Source organism: Mandrillus leucophaeus, unplaced genomic scaffold (genome assembly GCF_000951045.1).
Source record: "Mandrillus leucophaeus isolate KB7577 unplaced genomic scaffold, Mleu.le_1.0 Scaffold1319, whole genome shotgun sequence".
NCBI classification, from domain to species: Eukaryota; Metazoa; Chordata; class Mammalia; order Primates; family Cercopithecidae; genus Mandrillus; species Mandrillus leucophaeus.
The window spans coordinates 381,189-400,777 of record NW_012101276.1 but is presented as its reverse complement, the minus strand read 5'-3'; the positions used below and the strand labels follow the sequence as shown (position 1 = coordinate 400,777).

The 19,589-nt window shown below is 38.6% G+C and overlaps 1 protein-coding gene across 1 annotated transcript in view; it reads right to left on the bottom strand.

Moving 5' to 3' along the window:
* LOC105534221 (neogenin-like) overlaps positions 1-19,589 on the bottom strand; it is a gene marked incomplete at its 3' end in the record, with an annotated part of 236,871 nt that overhangs the window by 37,754 nt on the left and 179,528 nt on the right. The window contains exon 5 of the mRNA XM_011972905.1: positions 10,940-11,076. Coding sequence (XP_011828295.1) covers positions 10,940-11,076 — 137 coding nt within the window. The remainder of the gene's footprint in view (positions 1-10,939; positions 11,077-19,589) is intronic.

Below are 19,589 nucleotides of genomic sequence, written 5' to 3'. Positions count from 1 at the left end.
ATTTACTAATATTTTGTCATGCTGTCCTAGATAGGCAGGAGCCCCGCAAGCGCAGACTTAAATGAGAGAGCCTAAGAAGCTAGACTGGGCATGAGGAATGGGGTGTGGCTGGCTTGGCTCAAAGACCACAAAACATGGTGCCATCTGATGGATGGCTGGTGGTATGGAACAAAAGCAAACAGAAAGTTATCTAAGACGTCAATCTGAATAATCTAAGGAGGAAGTAGAATCCTTTAGAAGGCAAAAAAATAAAAAACCAGAGAATCAAGTGAAGAAGGCTTAGATAGAAAGCAAAGATTCTTTGAGCCCTGGGGACATTAGCTGAGGTACATTTACTGAATGCCTATAATGCACCAGGCACTGCATCAAGGATCTTCCTCATAACACCACCACAAAGAAGGACTCTTATCCCTTTTTTACAAATAGGAAGAATGAGGTTCAAGTAAATTAATTAATTTGCCAAGATCACATTGCCAGAGGCTGGGAATCAGAGATATGCTTCCAAAAAACATACCTCTTTTCATGAGACCACATTCCTTCTGTGAAGCACAATGTTAATTTCTTAGTGGCACCACAAATCCAGTTCTGCACCATGACTTCTGCTTATTTGTCCCACAAAGCTTCCTCATTGGGGTCATTTTAGTAACAAAAATCACAATCCAGCTGAGTTTTTCTTAGGTTGCATTTTGCCTAATGCACAAACAGCAAACAGGCAGAATCTTCAGGCCTGTGAATGGCTCTTCTATCTGCAACATTTTCAGGGTCAGAAATCATGCATCTGTATTCCACATAAATCTGAGTTCTAACTTTATATTATTTCATTTTATTTCACATGGATATTTCTGGTCTTTTCTAGAATATCTGAAAGTTCTCTTCTGAAGGTGGTTAGTAACCATGGAAATGAGGCTATTGTGGTTCAGAATAAATTTACATAACTATTAGGAAATTATTTCAAGCTTGTAAAATGTGGAATTTATCTGAAAGCTAACATGACCACTGATGCAATAAAAATCTAAGAAGAACTGCAAATCAATCCAAAATGATTCAGGCCCCAATAAAGGATTATAAAGCAATTGTAAAGAATTTTCTTACAGTAATACTTTAACAAATGCAAAGTTTGTAAAGTGAAATTCTGAAATATTCTGAATACAGACAGCATAGTATAAAAGAATGGATTATAATCTACTGTCGGATATCTTTTTTTTTTTGAGACGGAGTCTCGCTCTGTCACCCAGGCTGGAGTGCAGTGGCCGAATCTCAGCTCACTGCAAGCTCCGCCTCCCGGGTTTACGCCATTCTCCTGCCTCAGCCTCCCGAGTAGCTGGGACTACAGGCGTCCGCCACCTCGCCCGGCTAGTTTTTTGTATTTTTTAGTAGAGACGGGGTTTCACCATGTTAGCCAGGATGGTCTCGATCTCCTGACCTCGTGATCCACCCATCTCGGCCTCCCAAAGTGCTGGAATTACAGGCTTGAGCCACCGCGCCCGGCCTACTGTCAGATATCTTATCCAGAAGTACAGAGTACAGAGTACTCAGTACTTAAGAAGTACTTAAGAAGTACAGAGTACAGTACTTATAGAGTACAGTACTTAAGATGTACAGAGTACAGTATCAGGTACTACTACATTACGTGCTAAGGATCTAAAGACTGACAAGATCCAGTCCGGTCCTCATGTAACTCAGTCCAGTAGGGTAGAAACTGGATACAAAAACTGGGGGGAAAACGTGAATGTGATAGGTGAAACAAGACAGATAATGTACAAAACATATGTGCACACTTAATGCACAGCTACTGGAAGGAGGTGGGGAGAAGAAGGGTACAACCGACAGGAATAGGCAGGAGTCAAGTTTCAGAGGTTTCTGAGGAAAGCCATGCAAGGGAGTGGAAGGAGGAACATTCTAGGTAGCAGTGACAGTACAAGCAAAAGAACTGCATGGTGTTTTTAAGTAGCTAGTGGTTGCCCTTGAAATTAAGTTAACTTGAGAAGCAATGGCAAACATGCACTCATCAGACTCAGAATCCAGTTCTCTCTCTGCTTGGAGCTTAGAAGAAAAATTACCCCTTCAAGATAAGTAAACATCCAGTACTCTGAAAATTACAGGGAGAAGGCCTCAAGAGGAAGATATAAATTGGTATGAGGCTAATTTTTATAAGAAAGTCAAAGAATTTGATCCAATTTACAACATAACTTTGTGGCACAAAGCATACTTCTTACATGTTGCTTTGGGATCTTACTTTTCTTCATTTAACATACCCAAAGTATTTTATCTTGCCATTTAAGAGACTTCTAAAACATGATTTTTGTAGGAAGCATTGTATTTTGATATATAGATAGGCTATTTCATTTAACCAATCACCTATTTTTTGGCATTTAAGTGGTTTATAATTTTTGCCACTAAATATACATCATTGCATGGATATTTCCATGCATAAATCTTTGCACACATCCTTGATTATTTCATCAAAACAAATGATCAGACATGGAACTGAACTGCTGGTCAATGAATGTGTGAGTTTTAAAGCTTTTGATAAGATTACTAAACTGCCCTCCAAGGTTACATCAATTTGCACCACTACCAGCAGTGTGTGAGAATCCCCATATTACCACAATTTTGCCAAGAGTGGGTTATTATTTTTAAATTCAATCAGTAGGCAAAATGGGCTACTTTAATCTGTATTTCTTATACAGTTAGTGGGGTTGAACTCTTTTCAGGTCAGCTGGCCATTTTCATCTCATTTCGTAAGCAAACTATGTTTTCCACCCTCCCTTTAACAGATATTAATCTTGTTCTTATTAATAAGTACCATTTATATCATTGCAATCATTTTTCCAAGTTTTTAATGAAAGAATTTTAATCACGTTTGCCACTCTGTAAAGAGTGGTTTTGAGGACAGACCAGGTTAGAACTAGAGAAATCAGTTAGGATGCTACTGCAGTAATATAAGTAAGAGATGACTTGGACTTGAATCAGGGGAGTGAAAGCAAGGAGAAAGAGAACCTAATGAACTGAATGTGGAAAGAAAAAAGACTGAAATCATCAGGAATCATTTGCATGTGTCTAGCACAGGTAAAAAGGTAGGCAGTGACACCACCAAGATAAAGAAAATCAAAGAAGAAAAAGATTATGAGAGAAGCACGTTAAGTTCAATTTTGGACATGTGATTTCTGAGGTACCTGTGGGACATCCAATTGGAAATGTCTGAAGCTTGACAAGGGGTCTGGTCTGGGAATCTGGGTATTACTGTATGTAAATTATACCTGAAACCAGAAGCAGGTAGAGTGTGAAGAGTAGTAGGCTGACAACAGAACTCTGTGGAACAGTAATAGTTTAATCAACAAGTGGAAGAAAAGATGCCCATGAAGGCAAAACAAAAAGAATGGGCAAAGAAATAAAAACAGAAACAGCATAACACAGTGGTGTCGAGTCAAAGTAGTGGAGCATCTCATGGAGTTGGGATTAAAGACATCAATGCACTTAGCCTTGAATCATGACAGTAATAAATGCGTAAGAGTTTTTAAAGCAGAGATGGCAGCCAAGTGGAGGAAAGTTCACCTTTAATGGCTTCAGTTATTTTTTTTTAATATTATGTTGGCTTATGGAAGGCATCAAAAGGTCAAAAATGGGAATGAATAAAACTGATGAATTGCTTGTACACATGTATGCATGTGAGGATGGCAATTATGACCTCGATTATATAAGTAGAGGTAATGGTTCATCTTCCTCCAGAATAACCTTTCAGAAGATTTTTCTTTTAATCCCATTTCTTTTACATCAGAAGTCCATGAAAAACAAAGTACAAACGAAAACATGAACAGTAAAGTAACCACAAACATCAAGTCATTCCGGTGCCACATTTAACAATTTCCATTTAAAGTTTCATTCATTCATTTCATTCGTTAATAATCTACTATGATTTTTAAAAAAGAGTAAGATCAGTTCCTGTCGATAAGAACTCCAGTCTGGTAGGAGTTGAAGAGGACACATAAACAAATCAGTAAGAAGACCTATTTTAAGAAACCAATTATGAGGGGATGGTTAAGAAAAGCTTCACAGAGGGGTCAAGTAAACTAATCTTGAAGGTCTATCAGGAAATTGTAGTTGGAAGTAAGGGGACACAGAAGAACACTGCTATCAAACAGCACAGTATGTTCAGAAAACTACTTTGGTAAAGAGGACTCCATCTCTATTCCAGATTTAGGAGGAAAGTGCTAAGAATTTAATCCTAGTGGAGGATGGGGCATAAGGGGGTGCCCAGGTGTGCAGACGATGGACAGCAGGGACAAGGCAGAGCTGGGGAACTACTGACCGGTCCCTCTCAGTCCACACTGCCTGCCTACCCATCATCTGCGATGCCCTGGGAGCTAAGGTGGAGATCATCTCCCCAGGAGTCGGGTACCTTCCAGAAACTGGTATGCTTTAAGATGGAAAGAAATTTGATTCCTCCCGGGACAGAAATAAGCCCTTTAAGTTTATGCTAGGCAAGCAGGAGGTGACCCGGGAGTGGGAGGTAGGGGTTGCCCAGATGAGTGTGGATCACAGAGCCAAACTGAGTATATCTCTAGACTATGTCTTCAGTGTCACTGGGCACCCAGGCATCATCCCACCACATGCCACTCTTGTCTTCAACATGGAGCTTCTAAGACTGGGATGGCAAGAATGGCCTCCTCCCTTGGCTTCCCGTTCTTACATCTGCCATGGAGGGATCTGGTGCCTCCAGACATACGCACATGAATCCATATGGAGGTTTTCCATATGTAGATCCACTACAACCTGTATAACATCTACCCTGACTGAAGGCATTCTGTCACTCAGTTTTGCTTCTGGCACCTCCATTTCCTCTTCCCCTTTCTTCCCATTTTACCTAAACTATATGCTGTAAGCCTTAAGTTACTCAGTTTATTTCATTTTCACTTTGGGGTGAAGATTCAGTTTCAGTCTTTTCGATCTAGTTTCCAAGTAAGTCTATGGTCAAGTATTAACAGAACAAGTGACTGGTTAACTTTAGAACAAGACTTTGTGTTGGGGAGGTTGTAAGAATCTTTACTTTAAATTTTTTTGGATGAAATTTTTATCTATTATATACTAAACATTCTTGCTGCTGCATGCAAAGCCATAACAGATCTGAGGCAATCTTGAGGGCTGAATTATTCTCAAAGTTGAAAGATGTCTTTGGGTTCAATTAAAAGTCCTACCAAAACCTGAGGAGGGGATGGGGAGCCTTTGTCTCCACCAGTTCCACTCTACTCTCCCCTGAAATTCTCTGCCTTTTGAAAGCAGATCATTTTCGCTATGACGTTGGATGCTACAGGCATCTGTCCCTGGGCCAGCAGGGACCTCTGAAGCCTTCTTGGTGGCCTGGCTTATTTCCCCCGCCCCATTCTGTGGCTTGTCTAATGGACTTTCAGAAATTCTATAATCTCACAACTTTCCAAGCTCTACCACTTCCTTAATTTTAAGAATTTTAATTGAAAGTATAAATTAAAGGTGTTGTTTGTAGACTTAACCACCCAATGAAAGCCCAGCTATCATGGTAAATCCCTGACTGTTAAGCAAATGATGCTGGTCATCGCAGCTTCAACATCTGTTTTCTGCCGCTTGACTCTCTCTGCTGATCTCAAAGTTTCCTGGCTTTTCCTCCCTCAGCTCCTTGTCACCCCTTTGACGTCCTGTGTAGTGAACTGGTGACAGAAATTGTTGTTGCCCCTCTCCCCACAACATCACATATGAGTTTCCAATTTTATTACTACAAGAAAAGTGCTTTACGCTGGTTCTTCTAAAAAGAAAAGAGTTTAATCCTTATAACAACCCATTCAACTGATAAAAGAAATAAAGACACAGGTAAATTAATTAACTTGGCCAAGTTCACAAAGCTAAGTGACAGAGCTGAGACTGGAATCCAGGCTCACTGGGGCAAGACTGTTCTCAGTCACTCCTCTGTGTTAACTCCATTTAACGCTGAAAAAGCCGACTATGAAGGGTCTGGATGTGCTCTGTATGCAGACATAAGGAATTTGCTTTTTATCCCGAAGCCAAGAGAACTCAGAGTTCTAATGAATGACAGCAGAATACTGTAACTGATCATGAAGTAAAGGGAAGTGAAATCACAAAGACTGAGAGAAAAGGGGAGATCAATGTCTTAATGTGGCCAGAGATAAGAGTAGAGCAGAAGAGTCAAAGAAGTAGAGTGACATAGGCTGTGGCTTAAGGAAAGACAGCCAGGTTTAAAACTTAAGTGGTAGATTAGTTATAGGTATTTACAATGTCAACGGGGTAGCCAATTTAGAATTTATCAATTTGTTCCACAAAAATACAAATGGAAAAATTTCTTTTTGGTGGTGGGGGAGAGGACATGTGTATCACAGTCTATTGTAACTGTTATAAGAAAAAAAGGAAAAGTTTCTGTTTTAAAAAACCCTCATGACCCATTTTAAGTGTTATCAACAATCTGAGATGACAGGAAATACATGATGGGCTAATTCACGTCACTGCATGTGTAGAAACTCCAGAAGTTAATGATAAGACAATAAATCTGAAACATTTAACAGATGAAAAATGAACTTACAACCTTTTCTACATTAGCACTCACTATGGCATTTCCTATAGTTATAACTTCTTAAAAAAATAACAGAAGTCAGACAGGTATGACTGTATTTATATATATCTATCTCCAGTTATTTCTCAAAATCTACTCTCCCTATCTGAAAAATAAATGCTTTCAGTTATGGGACAGGGCTCAAAACAAAATTTTCCAAATATGTTTTTGCACATTATGAGTTCTAATCTGTAAACAGTAAAAAAAAAAAGAAAAGAGATGATCTCACGTGGCACACATGAACGATACAGCTTGAATTGTAACTACCACCCAGATTAAGAAACAGAACATAAACACACCAGAAACCGGGCTGTGCAACATTCAGTAACTACTCTGCCCTTCTCCAAAAGTAATCACTATTCTGACTTCTAAAACCACAGATTAGTTTTGTCTGTTTCTGAACTTTACACAAATGGAATTATACATAATAATATAATTACATATATAGTAGGTATTCTTTTGTGTCTGGCTTCTTCTTTAAGGGTGTTTCTGATTTATCCACATTGTTGAATGTAGCAGTGATCTGTCAATTTCCATTGCTGATAATTTGCCATTATATGACTGGAACACTACCCTACAGTTGTATTTTGATGGACATTTGAATTATTCCTAGTAAGAACATTATTGTCCATGGTTTTGGGGGCATATAATTATACATTTCTGGTAAGTATACTCCTAGGAATACACCTACTGTATCACAGGGTATTTCTGTGCACAGTTTTTTTTTTTTAAGTTTTTATTTTTTAGAGATGGTCTTGCTTTGTCACCCATACTGGAATGCAGTGGCACGATCGTAGTTCACTATAACCTCAAATTCCTTGGCTCAAGCAATCCTCCTGCTTCAGTCTCCCGAGTAGCTGGAACTACAGGTGCATGCCACCATGCCTAGCTAATTTTTTCATTTTTTGTAGAAATAGGGTCTCACTATGCTGCCCAGGATGGTCTTCAAATCGCGGCCTCAAGTGATCCTCCGGCCTCAGCCTCTCAAAGTGCTGGGATTACCGGCATGAGCCGCTGTGCCTAGCCAGTGTATAGATTCTGCCAAACAGAATTTGAAGTGATTGTGTCAGTGTATACTCCTGTCAACAGTACATTAGAGTTCCCAGTGTTTTTCATCCTAACCAATGCCTGGTATTTGTTAAGCTTTTCAATTTTAGCCATTCTAGTGGAATATAGTGATATCCCACTGTGGTTTTTATTTGCATTTCTCTGAAGACTAATGATGACAACCACTTTTTCAAATATTAATAGCTAGCTGGACATCTTCTTCCAGGTCGATGTTCAAGTCTTTTGCCCATTTTCTATTGGTTTCTCTTTGTTTATCTTACCGATCTGTAGTTCTTTGTAGAACCTACAGCAGGGATTGGCAAACTTTTTCTCTAAAGAGCCAGACAGTAAATATTTTAGGCTCTGTGAGCCATATGGTCTCTGTCACAACTACTCAACTCCTGTGTAGTGGCATGAAAGCAGTCATAGGCAATACATAAATGAATGAATGTGGCAGTATGCCAGTAAGACTGCATGAACAATAAATTTTGAAATCTCGTAAAATTTTCATGTATCACAAGATATTATTCTTCTGATATTTTTCAACTATTTAAAAATGTATAAACTATTTTTAGCTCACAAGCTGTACAAAAACAAGCAGTCAGGAAGATTTAGCCCACAAGCAGTACTCTGACAACCCGGGGTCTAGATAAAGATCTCTGTCAAATTATGTATGTCTTCTCTGGGATTTATCAATATTGTTATGCATTACAAAGAACCAACTTTTGGCTTTGCTGACATTCTCTGTTTTGAATGTTTGTTTTTTTTTATTTCATTAATTTTTGCTCTTGTCATCATTTCCTTCTTCTGTTTTCATTGGTTTGCAAATATTTTCTCCCATTCCATAGGTTGTCTCTTCACTGCCGACTGTTTCCATCACTGGCAGGAGCATCTCAGTTCAATGCAATCCAATTTATCTATTTTTGCTTTTGTCGCCTGTTTTCTGGGGTCACATCCAAAAAACCTTTGCCAAGACCAATGTCAATAAGCTTTTCCCCTCTTTTCTTTTAGTAGTTTTACAGTTCAGGTGTTATGTTTAAGTGTTTAATCCATTTTGAGTTGATTTTTGTGTGTGGTGTATATAAGAGATAAGGGTCTGATTTCATTCTCCCACATGTGGCTATCCAGTTTTTCCAGCACCATCTACTGAAGAGACTATGCTTTCCCCATTGTACATTCTTAGCATCAAGAGAGCCAGGAAAAATCTGCACTGCCTTTTCTTTTTAAAGAAATTCTCTCCAAGTATGACAACCAATGCATAACTTTTTAAAGGCCTCAGAAGTCACATACGACTTCTGCCATACTCCATTGATCCAAATAGCTCCAAGCCCGCCCAGATTCAAGAGCAAGAGACATAAACTCCACCGCTCTCAGAAGGATAGTCAAAGAATCTGGAATCTGGGAGCTGTTTTAAAACTCCCCCTTTGTTTTAAAAGGCTCTTGCAGTATTTCCCAGATATATCTTTTATTGAGTATTTATTCCAAAAGTGTTTTCAATGTATGTTTGTGTAGCAAACCTTCAGAGGTCTTATGTGATAATTTTTATTGTGCCTCACATTTTGGATGCATATAGATTGTGTGTATTCAATGTCCTTTAACACCTTAAAAAGATTACTCTATTGTCCTCTTGATACCAGATTTCTCAAATCAACACTTAGGTTCAATCCAATTATTTTCCTTTTGTAGGTGATCTGCTCTTTGTCACTGGACGCTTTTAGAATTTTTTTGTCTTTGATATTATATGTTACTGTATATATAATTATATATTATTGTATGTTACTGTAAATGGACCTCAAGGTGGGTTTTTCCTTCTTTCACCTATTTAACAGTCTGTAAGTCCTTTTAGTCTAAGGTGTTCTACAAGTCTAATTCTGAAAAATGTATCTTAATTATTTCTTCAAATATTTGCCTCTTCCTTTCTCTCCTCTAAGATATCTATTTATCTAGATAGTCCTTCTACATGTACCTATCATATCTCTTAGATTTTACTCCATGTGTTATCTTTCTTTATCATTTAATGCTGTATTCTCAGAGAATTACTCAATGTAATCTTCCAATTCATGAGTTTGCTCATCAATGGTATACCTTTCTCTGGCCAGGCACAGTGGCTCATGCCTGTAATCCCAGAACTTTGGGAGGCCCAGGCAGGTGGATCGTTTGAGCCCAGGAGTTCGAGACCAGCCTGGGCAACATGATGAAACCCCATCTCTACCCAAAACACAAAAACTAACTGGGCATGGCAGCACATGCATGTAGTCTCAACTACTTGTGGGGCTGAGGCACAATGATCCCTTGAACCCAGGAGGTCGAGGCTGCAGGGAGCAGAGACTGTGCCACTCCACTCCAGCCTGGGTGACAAAGGGAGAGGCTGCAGTGAGCAGAGACTACAGTGAGTGAAACAGCACTCCTAACTCTTAGGGAGAAACAGCACTGGGAGCAGTCTTTCTAGATTGAAAGCTACCAATCTGGGAGTTCCGAAGGGGTGGGAAGAAGAGGTAGAAAAGTGACCTTTGGTCATTTTAATCACCTCTAGCCAGCACTTGAGGGTACATTTCCATATGGAGGAATGGCAAAGGAGATGGGAATAAAGACAAGACTACGTATACATGACATCTTTATTTTCTGACGTCTGAATCAGAGAACCTACAAGGGGAAAAGGGAAGAGTATGGAGAAAAAGGAAGAACAACTACCCTTGCAGTAATTATCAGACGTATGAACAGAGGAAAATAAACACCAAATCATGAAACCAAGCTATATTGAGAGGCACAGTATGCTCCTTCCTGGGTGATCTGTTCACCCAAAAAAAAGGACACCAACACAGAGGAGAAACATAATTCGGGGTCATAGAATAGAGACATCTTCATCAGAAAACATCCTGAGAGAAGAAAAGTGAATCTTCCAGATGCCCCAGATCATACCCTTCCTGTCACTACTACTACTACTACTCAAAATAATAACAATAGCTAACATTGAGCTTTTACAATATTCTAGTCACTATTCCAGGGGTTTTACAAGTATTAGCTCTTTTAACCCTCAAACAATCCCAATAAGGTAAACACTCTTATTATTTCCATTTTACAGCTGAGGAAAATGAGGTTCAGAGAAATTAAATAAGTTTCCTATAGTCATATATCTAGGAAACATAAGTTTTAGAATTTAAACCCAAGCAGTCTGGTCTAGGAGTTATGCTTTTAATTGTTTTGCTGTATTGCCTCGACCATGTTAATATTTTTTAAAAATTAGCAGACCCAGAAAGTACACAGGATTTTAAAATTATACAGTAAATATTTACATACCTTGTACTGTAAGCTCTGCTTGAGCTTCAATTGTCTCATTCCCATTATCAGCTATACAAAAATAAGTCCCAGCATCATCCTCAGTAACATCACTGATCTCCAGGCTACCACCTGCCAGCAACACCAATCTTTCAGAACTGTGTTAAAAAGAAAGAAAGAAAAAAAAAAGACACATTTCAGTACTAGGAAAATAATACCTGAGAAACTCTCCACATAAAATAGAGAAAACACTTAAACAGTATTATTATTTATATAGCTATAGATGAACCAAGACTAACATAAAATTATCAGAATTTAATTTAGTCTAATTTGCTTTGCTCCTATTTTACATGCGTTTAAGTATCACAAATACAAATCAAATGTTACAATGAATTATCCCTGACACTTCTAGTTATTCCCAAAGGGGTATTACTCTTAGAACCAATTTCAGTTCCTTCAGCCCATCCCTGTCTCCCTATTCTGGCCAGTTTTTTTCCAAATTATGTAATTTTGAAGTCTGGAATCAATCTGAGAGTTAGTTACACCACCACAGCTGTGCTACACTGAGATTAGTAACAGAAAGAAAACACAAAGAGGGCAAAATGTTAGATCCAAAACATTAAGTCAAGGGGTCACAGTGCCTACTGAAAGTTTCCCTATGGTAGCTTATCTAGGAGAGGGAGGAAAAGAGGAAGGGAAGAGAGAGAGAATGGTTGCCAGAGAGCAGCTCCCTGGGTGTGGTAGCTGGGCACAAATCAGTCACCGTCATGCCATTATCAGGATGTTAATGAATACTGGCCAACTCTACAGAGTTATTTAAGTTGATTTAAAGAGAAACTAAAATAATCCTATAATACTGAAGAACAATCAATATTCTGATCAAATTTGTATAAAGTGAACAAATTTAGTTAATCTGGAGAGTTATTAACCAAATTAGACATATAAAGGTACTTGACATAGGGCAAGAGATGCAGTTAATTCTAGAGACAAGTACCTAATTAAAGCTGCTACTTTAAAAGTCACTTTCATAGATGACATAAATTCAAAATACAGTACCAAACACAAAAATAAATGTATACATATATTTTTATTTTGAAGTTCCACACCCAAACTGGTTTCCACAGGTTAGACTTTTCTTCCAAATCTGAATACTGTTAAAGAGTTCTGATTATAATTTGGCTTTTCATACAGAATTCCTTATAGGCTGGCCTCAAACTCCTGAACTCAGGTGATCCACCCGCCTCGGCCTCCCAAAGTGCTGGGATTACAGGAGAAACCCCGTCTCTACTAAAAATACAAAAATTAGCCAGGTGTGGTGGTGCATGCCTGTAATCCCAGCTACTCAGAAGTTGAGGCAGGAGAACTGCTTGAACCTGGGAAGCGGAGGTTGCAGTAAGCCAAGATCATGCCACTGCACTCCAGCCTGGGTGACACAGCGAGACCCCATCTCAAAAAAAAAAAAAAAAAAAAAAAGATTTCCTTATAAGGGTAATAAAAATCAGAGGAAATGACTATACAGTCTTGGCCACATTCGTAATTCTCATTCTAGGTAAACGAAGTGCTAGTCTGGCTTAAATTTCATTACATTGTAAAGTCTAGGTAATTAGTCTTCCTGAATCTGATAAACATGATTAAGTTTCTTGACATAGAAAGCCGAAAGCCAGAATCAGATTTGGTGACTTCTCCAAGAAATACGACCCTGCAAGGTAATGACTAACCTTTATCAAGCAACCTTCCTATCAGAAATGTTTTAATTACACCCTTAAATCCCAGGTTTACCTGATGAAACAGAGAAGCAAGATATTATATAATGGAATAGAGCAGGAATGACTGGGATGAAATAAATGGAGAGATAAGACAGGTCTTTGATGCCTCACAAAATAAGAAAAATTTACAAAAATTAAAATCCTACACTTTATACCTGGATAAAATTTACTAAGTTTCAGAAACAAAAAACTTAATGTTCATGAAATGAAAAATCAGCAATGTATACACGATACCCAGCTGAGATGAACAAAATTTGAAACACTAGTTGTTATTTTTGAAAGTGAGATATAGTAATTTATATCTAATAATTATACTAAAAAATATTGTTGATACTTGATATGCCTGATATTTGGCATACCAGTAGCGTAGCAGTCAGTCTTTCTTCATGGGATTGATTTTACTCCCTTTAAAAAAAGCCTGGAAGAATTAATGTCCATTTGCTTGGCAGAATTAATTCATTCAACTAGTTCATGGCTCACAGTAAAAACACCATCAAGCCTTTGGAACTCCAAAATTCAAAGATGCAAAGAAAAAAACCAATGTGAAAAAATATATACAGCCAATGGACTCAAGTAAACTCAGTGTTCCTGTGCATAAGGTATCCCTGAGTAGTCTAGGGTCAGTCTGGAAGAGGCTGGTGTGCTAAGGAGAACTTTTCTTTTTTGACCAAGGGGAAAGGCTTTGAAAAAAAATATTTCAATAGGTTTTTGGGGAACAGGTTGTGTTTGGTTACACGAAAAAGTTCTTTAGTGGTGATTTCTGAGATCTTGGTGCACCCATCACCCAAGCAGTGTACACTGCACCCAACGTGTAGCCTTTTATCCCTCAGCACTCCCCCACCCTTTCCCCTGAATCCCCAAAGTCCACTGTATCATTCTTATGTCTTTGCATCTTCATAGCTTAGCTCCCACTTATGAGTGAGAACACAGGATGTTTGGTTTTCCATTCCTGAGTTACTTCACTTAAAATAATGGTCTCCCATTCAATCCAGGTTGCTGTGAACGGTGTTATTTCATTCAATTTTATGGCTGAGTAGTATATATTTATACCACAATTTCTTTATTCACTCATCAATTGATGGGCATTTGGGCTGGTTCCATATTTTTGCAATTGCAAATTGTGCTGCTATAACATGCATGTGCAGTATCTTTTTTGTATAATGACTTCTATTCCTCATTATAGATACAGGAATGGGATTGCTGGATCAAACGATAGATCTACTTGTAGTTCTTTACAGAATCTCCACACTGTTTTCCACAGTGGTTGTACTAGCTTACATTCCCACCAGCAGTGTAAAAGTGCTCCCTTTTCACCACATCCACGTCAAGATCTATTACTTTCTGATTTTTTGGTTATGGCCATTCTTGCAGGAGGAAGGCAGTTTCGCACTGTGGCTTTGATTTGCATTTCCCTCATCATTAATGATGTTGAGCATTTTTTCATGTTTGTTGGCCATTTGTATATCTTCTTTTGAGAACTGTCTATTCATGTCCTCAGCCCACTTTTTGATGGCATTGCTTGTCTTTTTTCTCACTGATTTGTTTGAGTTCTTGTAGCTTCTGGATATTAGTCCTTTGTCGGATGTATAGATTGTGAAGCTTTTCTCCCACTCTGTGGGTTGTCTGTTTACTAATTATTTCTTTTGCTGTGCGGAAGCTTTTTAAATTAAGTACCATCTATTTATCTTTCTTTTTTTTGTGTTTGTTTTTGCGTTCAGGGTCATGAAGTCTTTGCCTAAGCCAATGTCTAGAAGGGTTTTTTGAATGTTATCTTCTAGAATTTTTATGGTTTCAGGTCTTAGGGAAAGGCTTTTGAGCAGAGTAATGACACAATCAGACTTCTGTGAAGAAACAAAAGAAAATGGGAAAACACTGAAGCAGAAGTTTGATTATATAATTACATGGTCTAGAATTAAAGAGCAAAAGACTACCTATGGCTGTAACAATAGGGACAAAAAGAAAGCAAAAAAGTATTGACTACTCTTAAAAAGTTGGATAAAGAAGGTAAGGAAAGAGATTTACTCATTCATTTAACAAATATTTATTGGTGTGTCCATATGTGTCAGGTAGCAGCTCGGGATATAGCACTGAGCAAAAACACAATCAGTGCTGTCATGCATCTCAAGTGGGAAACACAGACACAGAAGATAACTCTACAAAACGGTATAGCAAAAGAACCTGCCAGGAAATTAGGGACGAGGAGAGATTTTCCTGACAAAGTAACCCCTAAGCTGAGATCTGAAGAACGAGTAGAAGCTAACTAAAATGAGGTGGGAAAAGTATTTCAGAAAGACAGACTAGCACATGCAAATTAACTGTGGCAGAAAGGTTCACAGTGGTTTGGGGATCTAAAAGAAATCAGTGTGGCAAAGTGTAAGAAAAGAGAGGAGGATGAGGATGGAGCCAGACTGCCTAAGGCTTTGAAAACCGTTTTAAGAATTTGGGTCCTTAACCTAAGAACAATGGAAATCCACTAAACATTTTTAAAAGTGAGTAGGGGGTTGAGAGTGCTGTGGTAAAATGAGAGCTTTGAAAAGACTGCTCTGGCAGGAGTGTGAAGGTGTATCTGGAATGAGGCCAGAGTACAAGTGGGAAGAACAATTAGGAGGCCACTGCAGAGACTGTAACTTAGAATAAGGCACGTGGTTAATTCATGGATGGATTCCAGAGTCACGTAGGAGGTAAAATCTTGTAGATACATTAGATAAAGAAACTGAGAAGAAAACAGATGTTAAAGACAACTTCTTTAGGGTGGTAAGAATGAAGAGAAAACCAAAAAAGAGAACTGTTTAATTTAGTTTTTTGTTTGTTGTTATTTGAAAGAGAGTAAAGTTTTTCAAATCTGCATTGAGGAGACCTTTTTCTTCACTGAGATTTCTATTTTTCCATTTGCTTCAAATGTGTTTATAATTGTTCACTGAAGTGATTCTTTGATGACTGCTTTACAATCTTTGTCAGATAATTCTAAAATCTCTGTCACTGCCTTTTCTCCTTTCAGCTGAGGTTTTCCTGGTTCTTGGTATGATGTATTATGTTCAACTGAAACCTGGATATTTTAGGTATTATGTTATGACACTCTGGATCTTATTTAATCCTGTTTTAGCTCTCTTCTTCTAACACCACACTAGCAGAGAAAGTGGGTGGGGGGTGGGAGTGCTGTCTCATTACTGTCAGTTCAGGTTTCCCACTCAGCCTCCACTAACATGTAAGTGGGGAGGGGTTTCCTCATTGCTTCTCAGCAGGGTTGGGAGTTCCAGCACCCCCCTAGGCCTCCGCTAATGCCTCCCTGGGTAGAAGGGGTAGGACTGTCTCATTATTGTTCCCCTACATGGTCACATGGTGTTGACACCACGGAGGGGGCCTTGCTACTACATGATGGTAAAGCCTTGACTCTCCACTGGGCCTCCTTTGATACCACCCCAGTGTGAAGGGAATGGTTGCCTCTTACGGCTGGATGGGGTGAAAGTCGAGGCTCTCCATGTGTTCTCTACTGACATGGGAGGGGCCTCATTACTGCCTGGCTAGGATAAAAGTCTTGGCTCCCTACTCCAACTCTGATACCACTTAGCAAGGAGGCTGAGATGCCTCGCTACAACCTGGGAAGGGTGGAAATCTAGGCTCCTGGCATGGTCTTTGACTGGCATGGTAGGGTGGGGCCACAGTTTCTTCTGTGGTGTTTGACTGGAGTAGGAGTAAGTACAGTCTAACAGCTTTTGTCTTGGTGAGATGCCCTTTTCCTGCCCCTTTGGCTAGAGAGCACCTTCTGTTGAGGCTTTTTTTGTTTGTGCCTATTAGGGTTTCCAGGTTGCTGGGTTCTTTAGCTCCAAGTCTGGTACATATGAGGCAAAACACAGCTCAGGTTCCTGACAGGGTCTTGTGGGGCGGGGGAGAACCTGAGCCCACAGAACTAACCACCAAGTTGGCTGGGCGCAGTAACGCACATATGTAATCCCAGCATTTTGGGAGGCCAAGATGGGTGGATCATTTGAGGCCAGGAGTTCGAGACCAGCCTGGCCAACATGACGAAACCCTGTCTCTACTAAAAATACAAAAATTAGCTGGCAGTGGTGACACATGCCTATAATCCCAGCTACTCATTTGATCCTGGGAAGCGGAGGCTGCGGTGAGCCAAAAGCACACCACCACACTCCAGCCTGGGCAACAGAGCAAGACTCTGTCACAAGAAATATAAAAAAGAACTAACAATCATGCTGTTCCTTGGGTCTCAAGCTCCCTAGCCACTCAATCTCAATTTTTCTCTCTCTACCTTTCAGAGTCTTCTTATGTTTGTTTCACATGTAACATCCTGGGTTTTTGGGTGTATTTAGCAAAAGGAATAGGGAAAAATATATCTACTCAATTTTCCTAGAAGTGGAAGTCTTTCATTTGTTTTTTAAATAACCTTATTTTTCTACTACTGTCAATTGTAATAGTATCAAGCATTTTAACCTGTTCCTTTGCAGTGGGGTTCAGATCTATCATTCCATTAAAAGATAACGTTATTTGACTACTAAATTACATTTTTCTGTCAATCATCTTGAACATTAGCATTTATATTTTCCGGATTCTCTCCCTTTAAATTAAAACTACTTAGTGAATGGGATCCATTTCGACCCCCCTCTTTCATTAGCTATGATTATTGTAAATCTGAACAAATTTGATCAAAGGTTAAATATATAGATCAATTCTTGGACATTTATAAAAGTCATGGAAATGTTTTTAAGTTCACTTTCAAAGAAGTCTTAAGATTAGTAATAAAAAAGGACATTTAGTTATTTAAGATCTTTTTTTTACTAGAGCCAGCCCAACACTATCTGAATTTCTAGCCACTTTTTTCTTTCAACTTCTAATCCTCTAATTTGGGGTCTAGATCATTTATTGGCTAAGGCCTATCTACATATCTCATAAGGCTCTAGCAGAAACAAAGATATTTTGAGTAATTACATACATCCAACCAAAAGCACTCCTGTGCTTCATTCACTTACTTATATTTTCCTACATTACTTTGGGTTATTCAAGCTAAATATATTGGCCACCACTTCCCCTCCCCAGTTATGTGCCACGCACTGTGCTAGAGTCTGGATAGACCAATGTGAACACCACCAACACTGTCCTGCTCTTATTTTCTTCTGAAACTTCTTGAGACAGTGACATACCAAGGCAGTGCTTCTCAGACTTTTCAGCCACCTAACCTGAGTATTCAGGAGCCTACAGAACTAAAGGCAGAAATAAGTCAACTCAATCTTCAAAGTCTACCGCTTTATCCTTAAAATTCAGAGGAATATTACTAACCACGACATATTCACTAAAAATCATCTGCTCCCAAGGATATCTCTGAATAAAATTGGATGTTTCAGGAAGATATGAAACTTTTCTATCATGATGTGCATACCCTGGCCCACTCAGACCCCAGTCTGAGAATCATTCTACTAAAAGAACAATTCTCTAACACGTTGTATAAAATAGCAATCCTATCTCTATTTCTCTTGGCACTCCTGATATAATTTGTCTTAATCTTCTTCACAGCACTTACCATAACCTGACATTTTTTATTTTTACTTATTATCTGACTCTTTCCCACTAGAATATAAGCTCTATGCGATCAAGAACTCCATTTGCTTCACTACTCTACTCCCAGCACCTGATACATGCATGACATAGTCAGCATTTGATAAATATTTGTTGAGTAATTACTGAACAAATGAGAATCATAGAAAGCCTCACATTTATTTCTGACATAAAAAATCATTATATATAAGTTTTATATCTTCAGAATATCCCTTCATGACAAAATATGTTTTAAAATAACATATTTCAGCCTTCCTACTCCTGATAAAGATTTTGTTCTAACATATAGCCAATTAAAATTTCTACTGTAAGAACTTCACATGTTTATCCCTATTTTAAGGTTCCCTATGTTTCAGTTGGCAAAAAAAAAAAAAAAAAAAAAAATTTGAAGTCTTATAAATTCTTTGCTTATATAGTATTTAGGTGGAAAGAGGAGTAGAAAGGAAGCAAAATGTAGAAAGGAGTAGGGAGGAAGCAAAATGTGGAGAGAGGAAGTTGCTGAGTGGGTGGATGATGTGAAAGAAATCAGGTGATGTTGGGGAGAATGGCATGTTTTGCTAATGGGGCACGTGGGGAACAATCTGACTGTATTCCATCATCCCCAGTGATCATTGTAGGCTGATCACCCAGGTAACTAGACAGATACCCATTTCTACATCTTGGCTACTGAACTATACAAATTAAAACTGTCTGTCCACTTTTGATTACACAACTGAGAAACTCTAGACCTGCCCTGTCCAAATCAATAGCCACTAGCCACATGTGGCTACCTGAAATGTGGCCTGTATAACTGCAGAACTGAATTTCTGAAATTTTAAAATAAATGTACAAGCTAAAGCTGTGTTAAATGTTTCCCACTAAACACAAACTTTATTGTTTTGGTAGAACTACATTTCATGTTAACTGGTACATCACATAAAATATTACTATTATATTTATTATTGTACATGTACTTCTTTTTAAAAACATGGCTATAAGACATTTTTAAATTACATGTGTGGCTTGTGTTATACTTCAATTGAACAGGACTGCTGTAGAACAATGGTCCTCAACTGGGGGCAATTTTGTTTCCCAAGGACTATCTCACAGTATCTAGGGACATTTTTAGTTGTCACAATTTGGAAGTGCTATTGCCACCTATGGGTAGAAGGCAGGGATGCCAGTAAACATCCTACAGTGCACAAGATAACATTATTTTGGAAGCAAAAACATACCTACCTACCACCACCCCACATCTCTTATGAGAATACATCTGAGAAAAGCACCCATTGCATAAGGGAGTAATGAGAGAAGACAGGAAGGAGAGTAAGGTGGTTGGTATTTTGTGAAAGATGAAG